This window comes from Musca autumnalis, unplaced genomic scaffold, assembly GCF_047663935.1.
Source record: "Musca autumnalis isolate F117 unplaced genomic scaffold, ASM4766393v1 scaffold_5, whole genome shotgun sequence".
NCBI lineage: Eukaryota > Metazoa > Arthropoda > Insecta > Diptera > Muscidae > Musca > Musca autumnalis.
This window is the reverse complement of record NW_027412088.1, coordinates 200,012,333-200,037,991: the sequence shown is the minus strand read 5'-3', so window position 1 is coordinate 200,037,991 and position 25,659 is coordinate 200,012,333. Positions and strand designations below refer to the sequence as shown.

The window sequence follows — 25,659 nt, the reverse complement described above, 5'->3', positions numbered from 1 at the left end:
CAATGCATTTTTGAGCATTTTATAAAAAACGCGAAAAATGAATGAAGAGTTAAGTTTTCTCCACATAATCGAGTTGTGAATATGATAAACTGATTGTTTCAATGCAAATCTCACCAATTTCTTCCATACAAATGTTCTAAAAACAATTTTAAAAATCATTGAATTCGATTGTTTTTAAAATTGTTTGGCATATTATTCAAACACCACACACACATACACAGTTTGTTTATATTGTTTTGAAGTTTTAGGCATACTCGAATGAAAAAAATTAAATTGACATAAAGCTTTGGCTAACCTTTCTTATTAAACCATGGATCGCACCAAAGAAAACGTCGATAATATTCGATTATAACCGGTTTTCGGTTGTTAACGAAAACTCGAAAGTCGACTATAAGTCCCAATTTACATTGGGCGAGTTTACTTGCGGCAATTGTCATTTTGTAGGAGAGAGATGTGAGGCATATGGTAACCCTTTGCCTCTCAGCACCCTCTCTCACCTACAAACTGACAATTGCCGCAAGTAAACTCGCCTAATGTAAATTGGGACTTAGACCAGCCCATGGCACAATTACCCAGGTAGTGGCATCGTTAAATTTTGAGTATGTTATGTCAAAACTTTCTTTATCAGGGCAATCATGAATAAAAATTCCGTGTAAAATTGTTTCCCTTTTAAAAATTATTTTCCGTGCGGAAAATTCCGAGGGAAATATTCATGATTGCCCTGTATGTTGTTGGGGAAATTACAACAAAAATAATTTTTTTATAAAGGGATTTGACTTTTCATATTCGATCAGCTGGTAGTTCTTCCATGGACCAGCCATAGAAAAAGGATTTACCGAAAGAAAATAAAGTTTTAAATTTTAGACAAAAACCGAATAATCGAAAAACCGATTATTGCATTTCACTACGTATCCCTAATGCTCAAAATACCGGAAATCGGGTAGTACCGCTATATGGGGACTATAGGAAAAAATTTACCTATATTGGATTTGGTTTCATTTTCATATATTGTCATACAAATCTGAAAAGTGTGCAATGTTTTAGTTCGGCAAATAAAACACAGCAAAAACAAAATATTTATTTCAAAATACATTTCTAAAAAGCCCAAAAAGGAATTTACCGTGTTTTTACCCATCTATACCTATACCTAGACTAAAAACAGGAACTTAAAAAGATTTTTTATAATCTATTTAATTTTTTATTTATAATGTAATTCATTTTGGTACACATGGATTCTTATTGGATATCTTGTTTTTAGGCTGTAGACAAGAATACAAACATAAAGAAATTACAGAAAACCAAACTCAACTCAACAATAATACAAAATTTCATCTCAGTTGTGCTGACAATTGACAACGCAACTCAAGTTTAGTGGCAATGCAAAATCGACCCCTTAAATTCACTTTTTTTTTGAGAAAATGAGTTTTTATGGATATGCTCAGATGAGACTACTCTACAAATGTTCCCGTATGGTCTTTTCTACGATGTCGACATATAAATCATAATTGGTATCTCTGAGAATTTTCCATCCCTCTGTTTCCATGACTGCTTTTAAGTTTGTATTTATATATGTAATAGCATTCTTCTTTAAGAGTTCATTGGAATGTCGATCGGCCAGTAGGAGAATATCAATAGATGAAGCCGTATTGATTGTTTCGTTTAAAATGCCTGCACACATTGTTTCCAAATCGATCAGGGCGTATTTATTAGCCACTGGAAATAGGTCTAAGGCCATTCCCTTGGCTATTTCCTTGCCGGTGTATATAAAGTTTAACATTTCTTTCATTACATCAGCATCCATGTCATCAATTGTTATTCGATTCGTTTTATTCTCCAGGAAATCACGGTTGAGCATAGTTTCAAAAACTTCGCTACGAGCACTTAATAAAAGTTTATGGGCCTTGAATTCAGTGCCATCTCGTGCAACCATTACGATATCGGCATATTTGTTGTTCTCCAATATCTTAGCAAAATCATTTATTAGCTTTGGCTTTAATGTGACTTTTTCCAATTTCACATATTTCACATAAAATATGATAGTGTCATTTCCAGTTAAAAATTCTTCAGGAGACTTGACTAATGTAATACTGTTTTTCTCTTCTACGGGAATATTTTTGGTAATATTGTAACCATTTACATCTATCATAACTTCGAAAAGGCAATTTGCGGTATTCGCCGAAATCAGCTGTACTTGAATGATGTATTTCTTATCTGCAGAACTCCAGTTTATTAATATTTTCCATTCAGATTTGACATCTCCATTGTGCCCCTTTATTATTGGAGAATTGAATGCAGGAGTGTGTACAAACAGCATAAAATGCCAAACAAATATATTATCACTTTTTTCTATTATACTTCCACGAGTGGGATACATTTCGGTTCTCAAAAAATTATAATCCTCCGCTGAATTCAATTTCTGTGTAATCTACCAGTTCGAACTTCGAACAATGAATGAAATAATACTAGGGATACGTAAAATCGATTTCGGTTAATCGATTATTAGCCGCTAAATTTCTGAAAGTCGTAGTACGTCTTGTGCCAGACTATGAAAATTTTCATGAAAATTGGTCTGTTGCAGAACTGCAAGAATCTACTAATTTTTAATATTTTTTTCCGATAACATAAAGAAAAAAATGTTATCATAGTAAACAAGTAAAAAAGTATCAGTCGGCTTTGCCGACAGAGATATACCCTCAGCCTGTGTATATTGAAACAATTTTTTTCTCAAAAAACGCATGTATTTAGGGAGTTTTAAAAATTTTGGGCGTTTGAACTGCCAAAAATGTTGATTAGGATTAAAGATCAAAAGTTTTGCGGAGGAGATACTAAAAAGAATGGATCTCCAGCCACTACATATGGTACCATAGGGGTTTTTTAGAACTTCAGGGATGTTTGCTCAAGAAGCATGGACTTGCCCCTGAAATAACTTTTACCATCGCAATTGAGGCAGCAATGCAAGTTGCTTCAACAAAAATCAAAGTGATTCGAAAGCAGGTCTTAAAGTGAACATGTATCCGAAATTTTGAGTGGGAGGTACCGGATGGAGTGGACAAATATAGTCCATATTTGAACCTGATCTATATCTGGTAGATATATTAGGATGTGTAAAGTATGGACCAATTCGGCCACTCTCTTCAAGAGTTATCGTACGCACAATTTTTCCGAACATTTTTGAACTTTTGTGGGGGAGGTACCTGAAGGAGTGGACCGATATGGCTTATCTTCGAACTTAAACTATGTTTGGACAAAATATTACTAAGGCCAAACTTTGGACCGAATCGGCAGACCTGTTCGAGAGTTATTTTGCCCTCCAACCTCCTCACACGGTGTCATAGGGGTTTTTTTGAAACTTTCAGGCTATTTTCTCAGGAAGTATGGACTTGCCCCTGATGGAACTTATACCGTCGTATGGAGGGCAATTAATACAAGTTGCTAAAGCAAAAATCAAAGCGATTCGAGAGATGTTCCTAAACTGAACTTTTCCAAAATTTTGTGTGGGAGGTACCCGACGGAGTGGACCGATTGAGTCCATATTAAAACCTGATCTAAGTCTGGTACACGCTCCACGATGGGCAAAGTATGGACCAAATCGGTTACACCCTTCAAGAGTTATCGTGCGTACAAATTTTCCGAACATTTTCGAACTTTTGTGGGGGAGGTACCGGAAGGAGTGGACCGATATAGCTCATCTTCGAACTTAAACTAAGTTTGGACAAAATATTACGAAAGCCAAAATTTGAACCGAATCGGTTCATCCCTTCGAGAGTTATCGTGCGCTCCAGCCAGCCAGACAGACAGACGGACGGACATTACTCAATCGACTCCAAATTGTCTGAAACACATTTCGTCCAAACATACTTGGGGTCTAAAACCATTATTTCGATGAGGCACATTTTGCCCGTATGAAAGTGTATATACCCTTCATAGCCTAAAGGCTGAGGGTATAAAAATAGTAGGTTTCTTGCAGGTTCTGGAACAGAGCAAATGTTCTGAGCTTATGGGTAAGAAGGGAGAAAGGGATCTCCTACACCACCGCTCTCTCCTAAAAGATAAATTATTTTCATGTGTTATTTTCAGTCAACTATTGACTGTGCGAAAATCCGATAATCGATTATTCTTAATCGACTTTCGAAAGACGTTGTCGACTATAGGTCTGTCTGGTTATTCAAAAGTTTGCAACAATTTGTACCAATTGTTAAGCCCTCGGCACATACAGTCCGTTTAGTGACACGTTGGGACACGCCTTGCAAAGATGTCAATATTATAAGATAGGAAAAGTCAATTGTGAAAAATTAACTGTAGAGGGAGTTAACCTCTGTTGCTACGACATCATAGCAACATTCTGTTAAACGAAAACTGTTATTCATTGGAATATTGACAAGAAAAACATTAAAACTCAAATTTTACGGCGTTGACTTTTGTTTTTTTATTAAATAAAAAATAAGAAATAGTGAAGAAATAAATTTCAGCCACAAAACACGACGTTAATATTTTCTGCCGCGAGAAATGGGAATCAAAAACGATTGGCATTGCTGTTATCAATTCCAGTGTGTTGTGTATCCATCTGTAACCAAAATGTGGAACTATTAGCATATGTTTTTGGAAAATGCATTTGTTCGGGTCTTTATTGCTATACGTCTTTGCGCCTTGTCCCAAAACAGTTAAATTATAGCTCTGTTCCAGAACTAAAAAGTTTTTACGATTTTTACCACTTTTACACATTTTGCGTTCCCGTACACAAAATTTATATGAAAATCGTTTACGACTTTTACAACTTTTACGACTTTTACCACTTTATAAACCCTGTTCCCGTACTTTATAAAGTGGTAAAAGTCGTAAAAGTTGTAAAAGTCGTAAACGATTTTCATATAAATTTTGTGTACGGGAACGCAAAATATGTAAAAGTGGTAAAAATCGTAAAAACTTTTTAGTTCTGGAACAGAGCTATTATTTGTCGTACTCTATTAGTCCCGGTCCACACTAGCGTGAATTTCATTAAAAAATTTCATGAAATTAGGTGTTCTTAAATCGAATTACCACTACAGCACTTTTGTGATTTTACTCTACTATAGAGGTCGATCTAGAGACGCATAATTTCATGCATTTTTTTCAATGAAATCACACTAGTGTGGACCGGGACTTATTAGTCGTAGACGACCATTAATCGTAGTCATATATAAAGAGCAGTACACATATGGTCTGTTCCAGTACTGCACATTTCTACTATTTTTTTTCGATAACATAAAGGAAAAATCGGTTATCGGAGTAAAAATGTGTAGAAATGTGTAGTACTGGAACAGACCAATAGTCAGTTTTGAATGTCGATATTTCGCAGTTATCGATAACTATCCAACCGTCCAGCAACCATAAAATATTTTGTGATTGCATGATGACTGACAAAAGTGAACGGCCACACTGGCAAGCAACCGATTATTTGAGCAAAACTGATCGTGTGTACCCCACTTAAGCAGTACACATTGTCAGTTTTGAATATCAATATTTCGCAGTTATCGATAACTGTCCAACCGTCCAGCAAAGACAAAATATTTTGTGGTTGCATGATGAACGACAAAAATGGACGTCCACACTAGCAAGCAACAACAAAGCTGTCATTCAAAACTGACAATGTGTACCCAGCTTTAGTCGTAGCATGGTACAATAATACAGGTAGCATTATCATGCCAGCTGATGGTAACATAATGTGTCAATTGCATTGAATTTATGTCAAATTTTGACATCTTATGTTGCCAACAATTGCCGATGCGGCTACATGTGTATTTGTACCATGAGTCGTAGTTAACTATTGGAGAAAAGACGTCGGTACTTTCATATACATATGTACATACGTACATCACGGATCGCACAAAAAAAAAACGTCGATAATATTCGATTATAACCGGTTTTCGGTTGTTAACGAAAACTCGAAAGTCGACTATTATGCTTGGTTTACATTCGGCGTCGTTTCGTGATTTCGAAGGCGTTTCGTGATTTCGCGCGGAATCAGGCAAAATTTATCATGATTTCGCATACAAAAATGAAATCATCTCATTTCGTGATTTCACCGAAATCAACATCAAAATCACAGTACACATGATATACAACCCTGTTTTTGCCTAAGAAAGTACCAAAAGTTGCAACACTTTTCACGTATCACAATAAACAAGGTAGATGGTCAATTGCAGCAACAAAATATTTAGTATCAAAATTTGTAAACAATTTGTAAAAAATATTTAATTATTTTGTTACAATGATTTTTTCATTGTGTTCACGTACTTTTTCAATGGTAATGTTAGAAAAAAGCGAATTGTCAAAAATTGCTTTCCCATACAAATTTCTTAAAAATGCGGGAACGGAAAAATGACGGTAATTGCAAAAACTCCAGCAGAAATGTCTAAATCAACGTATAAGCCATTGTATTTCGAAACCAATAAACATGCTGCCAGATTCTTCTAGGCCAAATATCTCTAGCAGAAAACAACAGCTATTTTTGTTTAAAGGGAAGCAATACGGAACACTAAACGGGAAAACAACTGCAAGTAGTAATTTTTTGCAGGTTATAAACACAACTTTTATTTAACAAAATTTATTATCATGATATCTCAACGATTAAATAATTTTTTTTTTGTCATTTGTTCGTATTATACACAATTAATACGATATATAGATAATTTTACGATAATTTTCGAAATAAAGCAGTAAAGTTCTATATTGTCGTATATTTTTGATGTCTAATTCAATTTACAAGAAATTGTTTGAAAATTCTTGTTCGATCAGCTGCGCATAGTCATCTACCTTTATTATTGTGATATGATTGAAATCAACAAAAAATAAGTTTAAATACCGGGGTGTATTTCAGGATTTTGTGAAATCCAGTGGATTTTGGAGCGTAAGTGTAAACTTGGCATTAGACCAGCCATAGAAAAAGGATTAACCGAAAGAAAATGTAGTTTTAAATTTTAGACGAAAACCGAATAATCGAAAAACCGATTATTGCATTTCACTACGTATCCCTATATCTGTGGATGCAAACTCTTTTCTTTGAAGTTTACATATAACATGGCGAACAATACCAAATTTTCTCCACTAAAACGTTTTTTAGACTTTTCACTAATGGTACATTTACATTTACGAAATTTAGTGGATTTCAAATGTCAATTCCTTTGTGTAGACGTCAAATGAAATTTCATCTGACGTTTAAGCAATGGAATTGACAGTTGAAATCGAGTGCATTTTGTAAACGTAAACCAAGCATTATACTATGATTAATACCCTAGACAGACGGCAGAGTTAATTTGCATTACAAATTTCTTAATTTGAATTAATTTTTCACCCTGACAGACTATAGTTTCTGCATTTAAGAAAAAGCTGTTTGTGTTGTTTGTTTGTATCCACCATACCATTACATAAAGTTTTACAAAAGTTCGCCAAAATATGCGGAACAAATATACTTTCTACCATTGACCTTCTCACCACGATAAAACAAAAATAAATTTAATTTATTCGCGATATTTTTGAGTTTTATAATAAACTGTCACAAAACTGTAAAGAGACATTTGAAGAAGATATTATTTCCGATAAAATTGGTATGGTGGGTAATGAAATGTTGAAAATTTTAAACTTCGAAATTTGCTACCATAAAATACTTCTTTTCATCGTAAACGTATAATACCAATGACATACGACAGTTCTGAATGCTTTACATTTACATTTTGATTCCAATTTGTTCTATTTTAGAGGATTTTCAAAATGTATTTATGTTTTTCCTGAGAAAATTTTTAGAACGACCCCATTATTCAATATTTTCTTTGACATTAAATTTTCTGTAATAACAATGTTGTTTTTGTAAATTTGTAATTCATGCATTTACCTTATATAAATATGCCTTGGTTCAAATTAATTTGAATTATTACCCCGGTTACACTTAACCGGATTAATAGTACGTTTATATATAACCGGATTTAACAAACCTACTGGGTTTTAAATGTCAATTCCATTACATATACGTCAAACAAATCCTCATAATACCCCGTTTATATATAACCGGATTTAACAAACCGACTGGGTTTTAAATGTCAATTCCATTGCTTATATTTCAAACAAATCCTCTCAAAGAAGGTTAACCCTGCAAAAAGCTCTAATATAAACAGCATATAAGGAAGGTTAACCCCGCAAAAAGCTCTAATATAAACAGCATATAACGCAAGGGGGTTTGGGTTTCAAATGTCAGTTCCATAGCGCAAACATCAAATAAATCCTCATTAAGTGGATTAACCCGGCAAAAACTGATATAACCGTACTATAATAGCACGGTTACACTACAGCTTTTTGCCGGGTTAACCCACTTCATGAGGATTTATTTGCTTAATCTGCTCAAATCTGACCAGATTTGCCATACAAAAATTAAATCCTCTCATGGCTGGGTTTATTTTAAATCCGGCACAAATCCACCAAAAATACAGTGTTGTATTCGGTATTTGTGCAAAAAAATCCAACTCTACTCAAAAAGTACCAAAAGTTGCAACTGTTTTTGCAACAGAGTTTGTCGTGTTTTACACGTTTACGATTGCTCGCATGAGATTTTATGGAGTTAATAAATCTAAAGTTATTTGAAAATTACATCTTTGTGTTTATTTCAGCTTTAGTCCATATTTTGTTGTATTCAAGTATTTGAATAACAACAAAATGTTTTACAGTGGATATGAAATTGATTAGTTGCGGGCGGAGGGTAGGGAATACTATAGTTTCAGTTGTCACCAAACAACTTCATCAGTTCCCTTTTCCGCCGACTCTGTATCGATAAACAGGTCAATAAGCCCATCCAGCAAATTAAACAAAATGAGAAATTTGCTATATGGCCCTAAAGCTGATTACCCTACAATTTGAGTCGAACTAAAGAATTTCATATCCACCACTGTTTTTATGTCGTCTTTGCTTTGCAAAGAATACGAACATAGGAAATCATAGGCCCGTTTTTACATGTTGTCTTTAAAGTCCATTTTTGTTATACCTTACTTTAAGAAAAGTAAGGAATAAAGTTCGCATTACAAGGGATTTGTTATTACATCTTCCATTTAAACTAAATATTATAATTTGTAAAAATATGGCAATATCAAGCAAAAAAATCTGTATACCTCAAGTTTTCTCAAACCTGATTGGTTGATTTGAATTTGCTGACAATTTTTTCTTGCTCTTGGTGCAGCATACTCTCGGGCGCAGTTTAAATTTTAAAAGGAACACAAAGTTCCTTTTAATTTATCTGACACTTATTCTTAAAGCAAACATGTAAGAATAAAAAATGGGTTATCTGACCGATACCGGCCAATATTTAACTACAGAAAGGATGTAATAACGGGCCATAATCTTATTTAAAATGAAAATCATAAAATTATTTATTTTTTTTTTTTTCATTTGACACTTTTTTAACAAAAAGTACAATTGATACCATGATACAAAAATGCATCCCTGTGTGTAAAATATACCAATATGAGCAAAGAGGGGACGATATCTCATACGAGAAATTGTAAAAGTGTAACACACGACTTAATTAGTTATTTTGTATGTATACGTAAACAAACATCAGCTGACAGTTTATATCCTCGAAAAGCTAAGTGTAACCAGCAAAGATTAACCCACTGGATCTATTAAACCCAGTGGGTTAACCTTCAATAGTGTAACCGGGGTATAATAGTACGTTTATATATAACCGGATTTAGCAAACCCACTTGGTTTCAAATGTCTATTCAATTGCTTATATTTCAAAAAAATCCTCATAAAGAAGGTTAACCCCGCAAAACGCTATAATATTGTTACGGAATTAGATTTAACTAATCTCCGTGTAGACGTTGTTTTATTCCCCAGTACGATTTGTACCAAATAAAACAGGGTTCGTTTTAGATTACGTTTCTACAATGCTTTATTTACTTTATTACACTTATTCAGAACCGACTTTAATTACTAAGCACACAGCTTGTATCTAGTTAGCACGCAGCACTTCTTTAATCGATCTGTTCAGTTCAACGCTTAAAACACAACTCCTCAATGTTGCCATTCGTAACTCTATTTATACCCAAAATCTCCTTGGTCTAGAAATATCTAGAACATATGGCAACCTCTCGAATCTGTGCAGCGAACACACAGACGCACATTCGCACTAAGCGAACATCCATACTCACATACATACAAGCACAGTAATGACGTAACTACAACAACAAACAACTACACGAAATACAAGAAGTAGGAACTAAACGATAATTACATTATTGTTGCAAAACAAAACAAACAAAAGAACATTAACAAAAGGTAATGTAACGACTAGAATGATGAAGAGAGTTCTACATGGTAGTTGTTGTTGCTTAAATAAAGTAACTGCGTAATAAAAACTTTACGTTACAATTCAAATTTTTAAATTAACGGAAATTAAACTAAACTAACTTAAACCTATCAGTTACATTCGTAACAATATAAACATGGCTGTTAATGTAAATTAAGACTGCCGTCTGTCTAGGCATATATTGTGTATATATCATTTAATAGGATATATTTGCAATGAAATTGACAATTTTAATATAGTGGATTTACTAAATTCAGCACAATGCAAATGTACTCTAATGCTTGGTTTACATTTACAAAATCCACTCGATTTCAACTGTCAATTTCTTTGCGTATAGGTCAAATGAAAACTCTTCTAAAATCGATTGGATTTCATTTGACGTTTGAGCAATGGAATTGACAGTTCAAATCGAGTGGATTTCGTAAATGTAAACATAGTATTATATACGTTTATACATGTATATAGTTGCCTTACAAAGGATATGTTTTGATATAAACTCGAGGTCCTTATTTTCCAATTATGAAATAAAGAATTAATTAACAACTGCTAAGTCCCGTTCCATACTAGCGTAGTTTCATGAAAGAAATGTGATGAAATTATGCGTTCTTAGATCGAGTTCAACACTACTGCATTCTCATAAAATTACTCTAGAATGGAACTAAAACCAAAATATCTTTCTACTCTCGAATGGGTCTTTTTGTCAAATGTGAAAGGAAACGGCTGATAGGATTATGATTAACTATGGACTTGGAGCAGCAATAACAATCACAAGTCCGGTAAAGGGAATCAGCACTGTTGTATTTATGGCATCACTCTATAGAATGGCGCCTTCTTTCATCTCTTATCTGTTCTCCCATAATTTTTTCATCTACAATTACATTTTACGATCTAGGGGTTTTTTTGAGAGCAGCCCGATTCTATTTTTGCTCATTAATAGGACCCCTATTGGCAAGTCCTAATTGGAACATAGTATGACACCACCAACAGAGAAATTTTGTATAACCGAAATACTCCGAAAATATGTAAGGGATTGGACCATAGACCTTGTGCCTGGAAAGCATCCATTCTACAAATTCTGTAAACCTCTACCCTTCTCTTTGTCACAATAAATTCACTGTGTATTAGAAACGAACTCTATGCAAAGTCTGTGCGTCAAAGTATGCCATCTTTGAAACCTTTAGATATGATTAAGGAATTCAATGAATGCACGACACCACAAAAATCAAAATTATTTCATTATCGGCGATATCTATAATGCCATACGTAAGAAATAATTGATTATTAGCAATCTACAAGTAGGTACTTCTTCAAATCGCCAGAAATTTTTTGATAATAGATAATTATCTGTGACAAAAGCCGCCTCCTATTCAGTATAAAATAGTTGTGTTATTCCCAAAAATTTCAGTACTAACTCATCAACATGTTGAAGTTTGTGATTCTATTGTCCGCTGTCGCCTGCTGCTTGGCCGCTACCATCCCTGAGGGTATGGTGGCCGAGTTGCCCCAATTGGATGGTCGCATTGTTGGCGGTTCGACTACCACCATCAGTTCCTACCCCTGGCAAATCTCCTTGCAACGTTCAGGTTCTCACTCGTGCGGTGGTTCCATCTACTCTGCCAAGATTATTGTCACTGCTGCCCATTGCTTGCAATCCGTTTCCGCCTCTGTGTTGAAGGTTCGTGCTGGCTCTTCCTACTGGAACTCTGGCGGTACTTTGGTTTCTGTTGCCGCCTTCAAGAACCACGAAGGTTACAACTCCAAGACCATGGTTAACGATATCGCTGTTATCCGTCTGTCATCCTCCTTGACCATGAGCTCTTCTATCAAGGCTATCAGTTTGGCTTCCAGTGCTCCCGCTAATGGTGCTGCAGCTACCGTCTCTGGCTGGGGTACCACCTCTTCCGGTGGTAGTATTTCATCTCAATTGCGTTATGTCAATCTTAAGATTGTTGGTCGTACCCAATGTGCCTCCTCCACCTATGGTTATGGCTCTGAAATCAAGGCTAGCATGATCTGTGCCTACACTGTTGGTAAGGATTCCTGCCAAGGCGATTCTGGTGGCCCATTGGTCTCTGGTGGTGTCTTGGTTGGTGTTGTCTCTTGGGGCTATGGCTGTGCTGCCACCGGCTATCCTGGTGTCTATGCTGATGTTGCTGCTCTCCGCTCCTGGGTTGTTAGCGCTGCTTCCTCTGTCTAAATAACTAACTAATAAAACGAAATAAAAGATGTTTAAATTTTATTTTTGATTTTTTATGGGAGTAGATCATGGTAGAACAATATAGGGTAAGAGAAATACCCAGCTGATTGAACTGGGCTGTAATGTTAGTGTCAAATTCCGTACGATATTTAATATTTTTATTTTCGATATATTTTAGGGATATATTTTTTTAGGAAAAAATATATCATTCATAAAAAAACCATTTCCCATAAAGACTTCTTCATATCATTGACATGTAACCTCCTCCAAGTCTAAACGGCACACTAAAACAATGTTTATGGAGCCGGGACAACATTTGTTAATGTGTGGTATTCTGTTAAATTTGAAAAAAACTAAAGCCCTAATAAACATGGACTTTCTTGATTTCAAAAAGTAAAGATTCAAACACCTTCTCTTTTTTAAATGATTTTTGCAAGAATTCTACATTCTGCGAGAAATTATCCATTTAGTGGAATGATATAGAAACATGCAAATAGAAAACGGAACGAATTGTCATTTTTTTAATTAATTAAAAACGCAACATAGAAACCTTTTATATGACGAAGCAAAATCAGTGGCGGTTATATAAAATGCAAAAGAGGAAGGATACTTCGCAATGGCCTGCATTTTTATGTATTGAAACCTATTCCGAATGCTTCCCGGCTGCGTGCAGCGAAGCAAAATGGAGTGCTTCAAAGCTGCGTGTTCTCTTGTAAAATTCGTTGAGGAATTCATAGAAAAAGATGTTCTTTGGTCGATGGTCAGACTAGCAAGGTTTCTTGAAACCAATTTCGTTACAATTTCTTTTCAAGTTTCGTTAGTGTCCACACACGTTAACGTGAAATTTCAGATTTTTTCGTGTCCTCTTTATTTTACCATTCGCGTTTGTTGTGTTTCTCATACCAATAAAAACAAAACAAACATAAATAAACTAAAAACAGCACAACATAATTAACGTTTATAATTAAATTAATATTAATACATAGTTAAATTTTCACTATTTCATTAATTAAATGTTTTTATTAAATCTTTTTATGCTTGCTTTGTTCTTAACGTTTGCTTGAGAAAATAAAAATGAAAGAAAATGGAAGAAAAAATCTTGCAACGAACAACAAGAAGAGGCAACACAACAAACACAGAAAACCATGTACATGGGTTTCACTACTTCATACCCCTCGCCTATAAACTTGACGTCGCCATGTTGAAATCGTGCTAGTCTGACCATCGACTTGGGGCACTTGTACTAGTGATTTAACTGCATCCGCGGATGCAAACTTATGGCTGGGACGTTTACATATAACATGGCGAACAGTGCCAAATTTTCTCCACTAAAACTTCTTTTAGGCTATACACTTCTACTATGATTAAGTGTATTATCTCGATTTGTTTGACATACAGTTAGACAACAAATGTATTGCAAAGCCAAACATTGTAAAAAATTTCATATTAATTGTTCGTTTATGGCAACAAATTATGTAAAGACTATACGTTTTTTTGTGCAAATCTCTTGCTATTGGTCCCCAAAACAATATTCCGTTAAATAAAATATGGGAAGTTTATTTGCGTTTTAAAAAAATACGATCAAAAATATGAATTAACCACTATTTGGGGGTGACAATAAAGGTATTGCAAGGTTGATATGAAGATTTTAGCCCGAGGTAAATATCAGTGTAGTGTTGTTATATTACAATAGCAACTTACACGAATAAGATTAATATGTCATGATCTGGGCTTTGAAATGGTGGTAGTTGAACATGTTTGAGCTTTTTGATCCCTTTTACTGACTTTCAGAATAATGACTATTAAATATTTCCTAATTATGTCAGTGGCAATGTCTTCCCAATCATTATGTCTTTTTTCTTTGGTAAAGAATATACCACCCAGAAGACTAAATCACTTCACTTAAACTCCTCTCAAAGACAACCGCTCTGTCTGTATGGACAAGACATCGAACAGGTGGCGAACTTTACGTACCTAGGCAGTCAAATTACGAAAGATGAAGGTACACGTGATGATATATCAAACCGAATCCGAAAGGCTAATGTCGCTTTTGCGGGTTTGTACAAAATATGGAGGTCCAATCAACTAAGTACCAAAACAAAGATACGCATATTTAAAAGTAATGTTCTGCCAGTTCTGCTTTATGGATGCGAAACATGGTTTATTTATTTATTGTCATCTCAATGTAGTAGGCAATTCTTATTTTAGTCCGTAGTTGTTATAAATTTCAAATAAACTTTGTATATTTCGACAGAATATTGTTTTGAGGACCAATAGCAAGAGTTTTGAACAAATAACCGCATAGTTTTTACATAATTCGTTGCCATAAACCAACAATTAATATGATTTTTTTTTAATTTTGGCCTTTGCAATACATTTGTTGTCTAAAGGGTTGTTTACACCATCTATCAATGTCGTATGAGATGTCAAATTTTCTACCTGCGAATGTTGTACACATAGTGTGAGCACTATGAAAATTTTCATCTATCAAAATGATTTGGCAACTCATATGTACATTTTTCATTTAGGGAGCGCTCTATTTGATACGGCATTCTCGTATGTAAACATAAATTTATCAGCTGTTTTCTGGCATTCTCAAAAAAAAAAAAAATGAAAAACAAAATCCTTTAAAAAAGAAAATGGAAAGTTATTCATATTAAAATATTTAGAAAAGTAAATAAAGGGTGTTTATAATGTTATTTTCAGATCGATTGGTCGAAAGAAGCAGTCTTGGAAATGATTGCTTTGTGGCAAAAACATGAATGCCCCTATAACCCCAAAAACCTATTCTACCACAACAAACATGCTAGATATTCATTTTCCTTCAACCAAAATTAAAATTTGCCCAAATTTGCAACTCAACAATAAATGTAAACAATGACAAAAACAGCTGTTTTTATATTTATAGGTTATGTCATACGAAAATAACACTTGTAGGTATGAACGCACAAATTGAAAGTTGTATGGATGACGTCAATTTTGACAAACATAGAGAATGTCGAATGGATGAAAGAAATGACAGCTCATATGACATTGATATATGGTGTAAACAGCCCTTAAGCAGACAAGGCAGCTTATGTACTCACCCCTTTACATACAAGAATACTACTTTTTTACTCGAAATGCGCTCTTTTATTTCAAAAAGCATACATTAGATATGAGAGCAGTTTAGAACTTTTACAACTGGCAACATTTTTACCATTTTAAAATGTAAGGGAACAGACCAATTATTTTCCATTAATATCAAACGCCATGTTTACATTAGCTCTTTTACGGGAGTAACTTACTTTATGAGAATTTAATTGACGTAACACGTTTGAAAACACATGCCATATAAAATGGAGATAGAACCACGATAGTAAATGGAAGTCTAAACACACTCTAAGCAATATTTGTTTATTGAAGTGGTATAAATTATACGATCTACTTGTTTTTTTTTCAGGGCTTTATTGAGTTTTGCTTGGTTTACATTTACGAAATCCACTCGATTTCAACTGTCAAATCCATAGGTTAAACGTCAAATGAAATCCAGATGAGATTTCATTTGACGTTTGAGCTATAGAATTGACAGTAGAAATCGAGTGGATTTCGTAAATGTAAACTTAGCATTAGTTGCCATTCTTAATCGTCATTTTCGGCTGCAGTTTTATTCCACAAGCGATTTTTTGTCTTGGCATTCATTTTGTCCTGTTTTGTGATGGGTTTCAAATGGGCAGCATCCACGATGTCTCTGCAAAAGGTTTCAGTATTATAAGAAGAGCCATAAACGATAATATATTGAACAATTCCACAACTTACTTGAACTCCTCATAGCTTTTGGTATTATTAACCGCCCTTAACTTGGCATCATTTCTTAGGCTATGCAATTCACCCTTCTAATGCGTTCCAAACAGATCTCAGAAAGTTTTTGCAATTCCTCGGCAGTTATTTCTTCATTGATATTTGTCGGGAACATTTTTTTTGACAACGAAAAATGGAAACTGCCAAAGAGAGGCAATTTCAAAACAGTAAAGCGAGTCAACAAAATATTTAAATGGTTTCCTTGGTAACTAAAAACTTGTTGACTGCGATGCCTTGGACATAGCAACTGGATTTTTATTGGGTGGAAATGATACAAGTATCCAGTTGGTCCATTTGGTTTTCTATAAGAAGACTATTTGGTCTTCTATATGAAGACCAATTTTTTTCCTTAATATGAAGTACCCAAATGATCTTCTTTACCTGCTGTGACCCCAAAAGTATAGATACCATAGTCTTCCCTGTGAATCCACTTAATATTTTCTAAGAATACATTTTAATTCTATAAGAGTACCAATTTTATTGTTACCTCTAATTTTACCACTGGTCATAGCATAGCTTATCAAACGTTGCACACAAAAATTGCTTGCAGCTACCATTGGCCAACACTATATCTTATCTCTAACAATCTCAGGAAAATAGACTTTGCCATTTTGTTGGCTTCAGCAAATTGGAACAATTTATTTAATCTTAACATCATATCTCATCAAATCACAAGTACCCCGAACTTTTGGTTATGCAGCCAACACTTAAACCTGATTACTGTCAATCGACTTATTTGCTATAAAACACCGTGATTGTGTGAAGAATTTCAGTCATTCTCCATTCGAGATGTTGAAGTTTGTGATTTTGTTGTCGGCTATCGCCTGCTGCTTGGGAGCCACCATCCCTGAGGGCATGTTGCCCCAATTGGATGGTCGCATTGTTGGCGGTACGACTACCACCATCAGTTCCTACCCCTGGCAAATCTCCTTGCAACGTTCCGGCTCTCACTCTTGCGGTGGTTCCGTATACTCTGCCAAGATCATTGTCACTGCTGCCCATTGCTTGCAATCCGTTTCCGCCTCTGTATTGAAGGTTCGTGCTGGCTCTTCCTACTGGAACTCTGGCGGTACTTTGGTTTCTGTTGCCGCCTTCAAGAACCACGAAGGTTACAACTCCAAGACCATGGTTAACGATATTGCTGTTATCCGTCTATCATCCTCCTTGACCATGAGCTCTTCTATCAAGGCTATCAGTTTGGCTTCCAGTGCTCCCGCTAATGGTGCTGCTGCTACCGTCTCTGGCTGGGGTACCACCTCTTCCGGTGGTAGTATTTCATCTCAATTGCGTTATGTCAATCTTAAGATTGTTGGTCGTACCCAATGTGCCTCCTCCACCTATGGTTATGGCTCTGAAATCAAGGCTAGCATGATCTGTGCCTACACTGTTGGTAAGGATTCCTGCCAAGGTGATTCTGGTGGCCCATTGGTCTCTGGTGGTGTCTTGGTTGGTGTTGTCTCTTGGGGCTATGGCTGTGCTGCCACCGGCTATCCTGGTGTCTATGCTGATGTTGCTGCTCTCCGCTCCTGGGTTGTTAGCGCTGCTTCCTCTGTCTAAATAACTAGCTAATAAATGATCTGTTCCAGAACTACAAGAATCTACTAATTTTTACGATGACATAAAGAAATGTTATCGTAGTAAAAAATAGTAGCTTCTTGCATGTTCTGGAACACAGCAGAAACGAAATAAAAGGTTTTAAAATTTTATTTTTGATTTTTTATGGGGGTAGATCATGGTAGAACAATATAAGGTAAGTGAAATACCCAGCTGATTGAACTGGGCTGTAATGTTAGTGTCAAATTCCGTGCGATATTTTATATTCTTATTATCAATATATTTTAGGGATATATTTTTTTAGGAAAAATATACATATCATTCAGAAAAAAACTGTTTCACATAAAGACTTCTTCATATCAATGACATGTAACCTCCTCCAAGTCTGAACGAGGTGCCGCACACTAAAACGTTTATGGAGGCGGGACAACATTTGTTAAGCCCTAATAAACATGGGCTTTCTTGATTTCAAAAACAAAAGATTCAAACACCTTCTCCTTTTTCAATGATTTTACAGCAATCCCAAAAATATTAGTTTTTTAAATTTCAAAAATTTATAGACACTTCCTTGTTTTGTTTACATATACCGATGACACTAACATTACAAACAAAAACAAAGTTCTATGTTGTTGTGGCCTTTATAGTACCCCAGCAAAAAAATGGAAGTGGAGCAATGTGGAGATATGATTTCACATGGAGTTATGGAAATTGCACTCCGTCCTTTACATTTTATAAGCACTTGCTTAAAGATCCCTACAAACAAGCAAGTTTGTTGATCCGTCCCAGTAGCAACATCAATTCTTCCTAAGACAAAATATAGTGTACAAATTTCTATGATTTTTTTTATAAAATAATGAAATACTAACTAAAGTTGCGAACAGATTGATTAAAATGCAATCCGAAGAATGCCTTTAAATTCAATCCAAAACACTACATCAAATGCTCTGATTTGGATCGAAAACGGTGTGCATCCTAGCCGTGTGCTGTGGAACCAAAATGTAGTGCATCCTAGCTGCGCGCTCTCTTGTAAAATTCATAGGTGAATTCATAGAAAAAGATGTTCTCCAACGGTACTTGTACTGTACACTTGTAGTGATTCAACTGCATCCTTTTTGCCGGGTTAACCTCCTTTATGAGGATTTATTTGACGTTTACGCTATGGAATTGACATTTGAAACCCAAACCCACTGGGTTAATCCGGTTAAGTGCAAACGGGGTATAAGTTGTCACTTTCATAGAATATCTGTCAAATAATTTACGTAAATTTCCAAAACACCTGTTTTAAATGCAAGTGTAAAACACGCTCTATTGTAAATTACTTGTTTACATTTTGTATGTGATTTTATTCACAATAATGCATTTTGAAAACTAGAATGATAATCAGCTGTTTTTGATGTAACACCTTTTATTGCGTGATGTTTGGTCTTTACATGCAAGAATACCACTTTTTTACTCGAAATGCGTTCTTTTAAGGCCCCGGCACATACGGTTCGTTGAGTGTTACAACAACCACATGACAAATTTGAGAACAAACTTGGCATCACTCACACATTTTTCATGTGGTTGTTGTTTTTAACGCGCGACGCGACTCACAACGGACCGTATGTGCCGGGGCCATTACTCCAAAAAGCATACATTGGATATGAGAGCAGTTTACAACTTTTACTACTGGCAACATTGGCTGCCTTTCGTATCGTCAGTTGCTTTGTGCTGTTTAAACTTCATCAAAATGTTACAGTTGCACACTCATACATTGTTCCTTGAAAATGCAAATACGAGCAAATATATCAGAAATAAAAATGATACATGTTTGATTTTTGTCTGCGTTAAAAATGCGTATTTTTGATGTTTTGAAACACGAAACTTCGCAGTTGTTAAATACAACCGCGTTAAGAAACATAATACTTCGCAGATTTTCAGTAAAACAACTGAAAATAGGGAAGTCAGCCATTTTTACCATTTTAAAATGTAAAGAAACATACGAATTATTTACCATTAATATCAAACTAACACTATTACCCTAGACAGACGGCAGCGTTAATTTGCATTAACTGCCTAAATTCAAATTAATTCGTGCATTATCCACATTCTTAATACCTTAGACAGACGGCAGCGTTAATTTGCATTAATAACTGTATTTAATTTTGGCCTGACAGACGACAGTTTCTGCATTTACGAAACAGCTGATTGCTGTTTTGTTGTTGTTTGCAATGTATTTTTTGTTTTCCTTGTGTCTCAGAGCATGAATATGCTCTCTCCTCCATATGAATATGGGCTCTCTTCTACGGCATTGCCATATTGAAATACCTAAATGCCTTTTAAATGCAGCTCGATTTTGTGCATTAAGAATGTGGATAATGCACGAATTAATTTGAATTAAGGCAGCTAATGCAAATTAACGCTGCCGTCTGACTAGGGTATAATGCACAAAATCAAAGGAAATTTAAACTGAATTTAGCAATTTCAATATGGCAATGCTGTTGAAAATCAATTGTCTTTTGTCAAATTTCCATGTTTAAGAAAATAAAAATGGAAAGCAAATCAGTAATTTTCGCGTTTCTTCAAAATAAGTAGTGGTCTTTCGCGAGTAGAATAGCAGCTAATCGTTTTTGACGCTTTCTAACAAATCTCTTTTTAAAATTTGTATTTTGACAAAAAATTGCATTACCCACCATACCAATTCTATAGAAAATTATATCTTCTTCAAATGTTTTTTTAAAGTTTAGCACTATTTTTATAATATTAAAAAGACTCAAAAATATCGCGATTAAATTTTATTTATTTTTGATTCATGGTGGTGAAAACTTCGGTGGAAGAAAGTGTATTTGTTTCGCATATTTTGGCGAACTTTTGTAAAGCTTTATGAAATGGTCTGCTGGGTACAAACAAACAACACAAACAGCTGTTTCATAAATGCATAAACTTTCGTCTGTCAGGGTGAAAAATTTATTCAAATTAGGAAATTTTTAATGCAAATTAACTCTGCCGTCTGTCTAGGGTATATGTTTACATTTACGAAATCCACTCGATTTCAAATGTCAGTTCCATTGCTCAAACGTCAAATGAAATCCAAACGATTTCAGATGAGTTTTCATTTGACGTATACACAAAGGATTTGACAGATGAAATCGAGTGGATTTCGTAAATGTAAACATAGTATAACGCCAGTTTACATTAGCTCTTTTACAGGTTTAGCTTACTTTATGAAGACTTATTTGACGTATACGCAATGGATTTGACCATTTTAATCATTCCAGTACGTACACGTCAGATGACACAATGGAAATTACAGTTGAAATTCACAGGATTTCGTAAATGTAAACATGCTTTAAGTTAAACTTATATACGTTTATACATATGTATAGTTGCTTTACAAATGATATGTTATAGTATAAACTCAAGGTCCTTATTTTCCAATTATGAAATAAAGAATTAATTAACAACTGCTAAGTCCCGTTCCACATTAGCGTAGTTTCATGAAAGAAATGTGATGAAATTATGCGTTCTTAGATCGAGTTCCCCACTATGGCATTCTCAAAAAATTACTCTAGAATGGAACTAAAACTAAAATATCTCTCTACTCTCGAATGGGTCTTTTTGAAATTCTGTTAGCACAGAAACGGCTGATAGGATTATGATTAACTGACTTGGAGCAGCAATAACAATCACAAGTCCTGTAAAGGGGCTCAGCACTGTTGTATTTATGGCATCACTCTATAGAATGGTGCCTTCTTTCATCTATCTGTTCTCCCATATCCTTTTTTCATTTACAATTACAGTTTACGATCTATGGGATTTGTGTGCAGCCCGGTTCTATTTTTTTGCTCATAATTAGGACCCCTACGACACCACCAACAGAGAAAAGTTGTATAACCGAAATACTCGGAAAATATGTAAGCGATTGGACCATAGATCTTGTGCCTAGAAAGTATCCATTCTACATATTCTGTAAACCTCTACCCTTCTCTTTGTCACAAGAAATTCACTGTGTATAAGAAACGAATTCTATGCAAAATTACCGTCTGTGCGCCATCTTTAAAACCTTTAGATATGATTAAGAAATCCAATGAATGCACGACACCACAAAAATCAAAATTGTTTCATTATCGGCGATATCTATAATGCCAGACGTAAGAAATAATTGATTATTAGCAATCTACAAGTAGGTACTTCTTCAAATCGCCAGAAATTTATTGATAATAGATAATTAATTAAGTGTAAGAGAAATACCCAGCTGATTGAACTGGGCTGTAATGTTAGTGTCAAATTCCGTACGATATTTAATATTTTTATTTCTATTTTCGATATATTTTAGGGATATATTTTTTGAGGAAAAAATATATCATTCAGAAAAAGAATCATTTCCCATAAAGACTTCTTCATATCAATGACATGTAACCTCCTCCAAGTCTGAACGGCACACTAAAACAACGTTTATGGAGCCAGGACAACATTTGTTAATGTGTGGTATTCTGTTAAATTTAAAAAAAAAAAAACTAAAGCCCTAATAAACATGGACTTTCTTGATTTCAAAAACAAAAGATTCAAACACCTTCTCTTTTTTAAATGATTTTTGCAAGAATTCTACATTCTGCGAGAAATTATCCATTTAGTGGAATGATATAGAAACATGCAAATAGAAAACGGAACGAATTTTCATTTTTTAATTAATTAAAAACGAATTTTCATTCATGTTTTTCAAAATATTCAATCAAAAAGTATTAGTTTTTTAAATTCTAATAATTTACATATACTGATGACACTAACATTACAAAAAAAAACAAATTTCTATGTTGTTGTGGCCTATATAGTTCCCCAGCAAAAAAATGGGAGTTGTGTAATGTGGAGATATGATTTCACACGGAGTTATGAAAATTGCACTCCGTTCGTTACATTTTATAAGCACTTGCTAAATGATCCCTACAAAGAAGCCAGTTTGTTGATCCGTACCAGTAGCAACATCGATTCATCCAAAGACAAAAAAGTGTATAAATTTCTAAGATCTTTTTTATAAAATAATTGGTCTGTTCCAGTACTGCACATTTCTACACATTTTTACTATTTTTTTCGATAACATAAAGGAAAAATCGGTTATCGGTGTAAAAATGTGTAGAAATGTGTAGTACGGGAACAGACCAAATGAAATAGAAATTAAAGTTGCGAAAATGTTTGTGGTAATTCACTCTTAATGGAGTGTGGAGTCCATGTCGAAAGCTGAACTAGTGACACAACATAGAAACCTTTTATATGACGAAGCAAAATCAGTGGCGGTTATATAAAATGCAAAAGAGGAAGGATACTTCGCAATGGCCTGCTTTTTTATTTATTGAAACCTATTCCGAATGCTTCCCAGCTGCGTGCAGCGAAGCAAAATGGAGTGCTTCAAAGCTGCGTGTTCTCTTGTAAAATTCATTGAGGAATATGTCCTTTGTTGCACTTGTACTAGTGATTTAACTGCATCCGTGGATGCAAACTTTTGGCTGGGACATTTATATATAACATGGCGAACAGTGCCAAATTTTCCCCTTTTACTGACTTTCAGAATAATGACTATTAAATATTTCCTAATGATGTCAGTGGCAATGTCTTCCCAATCATTATGTCGGTGAACCCGATTCCGCACACTTTTTTGCTTGCTAAAGAATATACAACCCAAAAATTCGGCATTCCTGATTTTCTAGAAGGTGTATAATTTCCATATTTGATGGGTTTTATTAGATTTGGCGCTCATTTTGGTATTTATTATTGTTGAATCAACGACAGCTGATTCAACATGACCATAGATCGCAGCTGATCCCAATATCATTAATTGATGACAATTGGTCTGTTCCTTTACTTTTGAAAGTGGTAAAACCGGCAAAAGTAGTAAATGTTGTAATCTGCTTCCATATGAATTGTATGGTGTCTGAAGTAAAGGAACGCTTTTCGAGTAAAAAGTTGTAAAACTTGAAGATTCTTGCACGTAAAGGAACAGAGCTAATATCATCATAATAAAGCCCCCGGCACATACGGTACGTTGTGCGACGCGTTGCGCGTTGAAAACAACAACCACATGAAAAATGTGTAAGTGATGCCAAGTTTGTTCTTGAAGTTTTCATGTGGTTGTTGTAACACAACGCTCAACGCGCCGTATGTGCCGATGCCTTAAGTCCCAATTTACATTAGGCGAGTTTACTTGCGGCAATTGTCAGTTTGATGGAGAGAGAGGTGAGGTATATGGTAACCCTTTGCCTCTCAACAACCTCTCTCACCCACAAACTGACAATTGCCGCAAGTAAACTCGCCTAATGTAAATTGGGACTAACTAAACCACCCATAAACAATACATAAACGAATGGCAACGTCATTGTTGTCATACAGTGCAAATACAATAAAGTTAAAATGACGGTCTGTCAGACATAACAATTATTTTTATGTTTTTATTTTATTAATATAAGCTAATTATATTTGCCAATACTAAACAATTATGACAACAGAGTATAATATCTATCCATTTAGTAAAAATGAAGTCATTCCAACAATATTGAGAAAGGAAATAGAGCTCTGTTGTAGGTCGTTTCAAAATACTACACTGAGGGTCTATTTTCCCTATAGTTTCCAGAGATATTTTGATGTTTTCAAAGCCAAAATCGGATTGTTTTGAATTGGTCCATTATCCGACAATACATATTGAGTCAAATATCCATTCTTTGCATACTTGTGGCCGATTTGTCATGTTTATTGTTAATATGGTCTCATGCGTTTTTACCTGTCTGAGGATTTCTTTATGAGGATTTATTTGAAGTTTACGCTATGGAATTGACATTTGAAACCCAAACCGGGGTGTAAGTTGTCAATTCCATAGAATATCTGTCAAATAAATTACGTAAATTCCCAAAACACCTGTTGTAAATGCATGTGTAAAACGCGTTCTATTGTAAATTACTTGTTTACATTTTGTATGTGATTTTATTCACAATAATGCATTTTAACAACTAGAATGATAATCAGCTGTTTTTGATGTAACACCCATGGTACAATAAAGTAGAGGTAAGCCAAGTATGAAAATCGCTGAAAAATACAACCCTGCAGCCATGGCTTAAAACGTCAAATGGCATGGTACAATAATAATGGTAGATGTATCTGCATAGTTAGCCCGTTTTATAAAAAACATGGAATTTAGAAGTTCACTGTTTATATGTTAAAAGTAACAAATAGGGTAAAATATAAAAATTACTTTAGCTAAGCTCCAGAATATTGTTGCTAGAAAATTGTTCCAAAAGTAGCAAACATTGTACCCAAACTTATGACAGTGAAAAAATGTAATTTTCTACTTGACATGTTTGATTGATTGCTGGCATCCGACTTGCAGATACATTTCAGCTAGAATGTTTACAAGAAATGTAATTTTTCCATGCCCGTACTTTTGGAACAAATTTCAAGTGATATCAATATTTGACAAATCGTTCTTTCGCTTTACTATTCGCTTTCGTATTACTATTAAAAAATTAACATTTTCATTTTGCCACGCGAATAAAAATGGTTTTTTTAAGTTTAAGATAAATGGTCTGTTCCTTTACTTCTGAAAATGGTAAAACCGGCAAAAGTAGTAAAAGTTGAAAACTGCTCCCATATGAATTGTATTGTGTCTGAAGTAAAGGAACGCTTTTCGAGTAAAAAGTGGTATAACTTGAAGATTCTTGAACGTAAAGGAACAAAGCTATAGTGTTGCACAGGAAGTTTTTTATTGCATAATGTC

General features: G+C 34.6%; 3 protein-coding genes and 1 pseudogene across 3 annotated transcripts; 2 read left to right on the top strand and 2 right to left on the bottom strand.

The window, feature by feature from the left end:
• Positions 1–1,453: 1,453 nt before the first annotated feature.
• LOC141386916 (speckle-type POZ protein-like) lies at positions 1,454–2,146 on the bottom strand. Its single transcript, XM_073955817.1, has one exon. The coding sequence runs from the start codon at positions 2,144–2,146 to the stop codon at positions 1,454–1,456; it is 693 nt and encodes a 230-aa protein (XP_073811918.1).
• A 9,583-nt stretch (positions 2,147–11,729) lies between these two features.
• On the top strand, positions 11,730–12,569 carry LOC141387137 (trypsin alpha-3-like). Its single transcript, XM_073956322.1, has one exon. It carries the CDS (start codon positions 11,751–11,753, stop codon positions 12,525–12,527), a length of 777 nt encoding a protein of 258 aa, XP_073812423.1. The 5' UTR covers positions 11,730–11,750; the 3' UTR covers positions 12,528–12,569.
• A 3,089-nt stretch (positions 12,570–15,658) lies between these two features.
• On the bottom strand, positions 15,659–16,482 carry LOC141386915 (dynein axonemal assembly factor 19-like; annotated as a pseudogene).
• Positions 16,483–16,878: 396 nt separating this feature from the next.
• Positions 16,879–18,071, top strand: LOC141387139 (trypsin alpha-4). Its single transcript, XM_073956324.1, has one exon. The coding sequence runs from the start codon at positions 17,157–17,159 to the stop codon at positions 17,922–17,924; it is 768 nt and encodes a 255-aa protein (XP_073812425.1). The 5' UTR covers positions 16,879–17,156; the 3' UTR covers positions 17,925–18,071.
• The last annotated feature ends 7,588 nt before the right edge of the window (positions 18,072–25,659 follow it).

Bases quoted from the DNA above. Each gene is read 5' to 3' on its own strand.
- LOC141386916 (XM_073955817.1), bottom strand. From the start codon at position 2,146: ATGATAGATGTAAATGGTTACAATATTACCAAAAATATTCCCGTAGAA.
- LOC141387137 (XM_073956322.1), top strand. From the start codon at position 11,751: ATGTTGAAGTTTGTGATTCTATTGTCCGCTGTCGCCTGCTGCTTGGCC.
- LOC141387139 (XM_073956324.1), top strand. From the start codon at position 17,157: ATGTTGAAGTTTGTGATTTTGTTGTCGGCTATCGCCTGCTGCTTGGGA.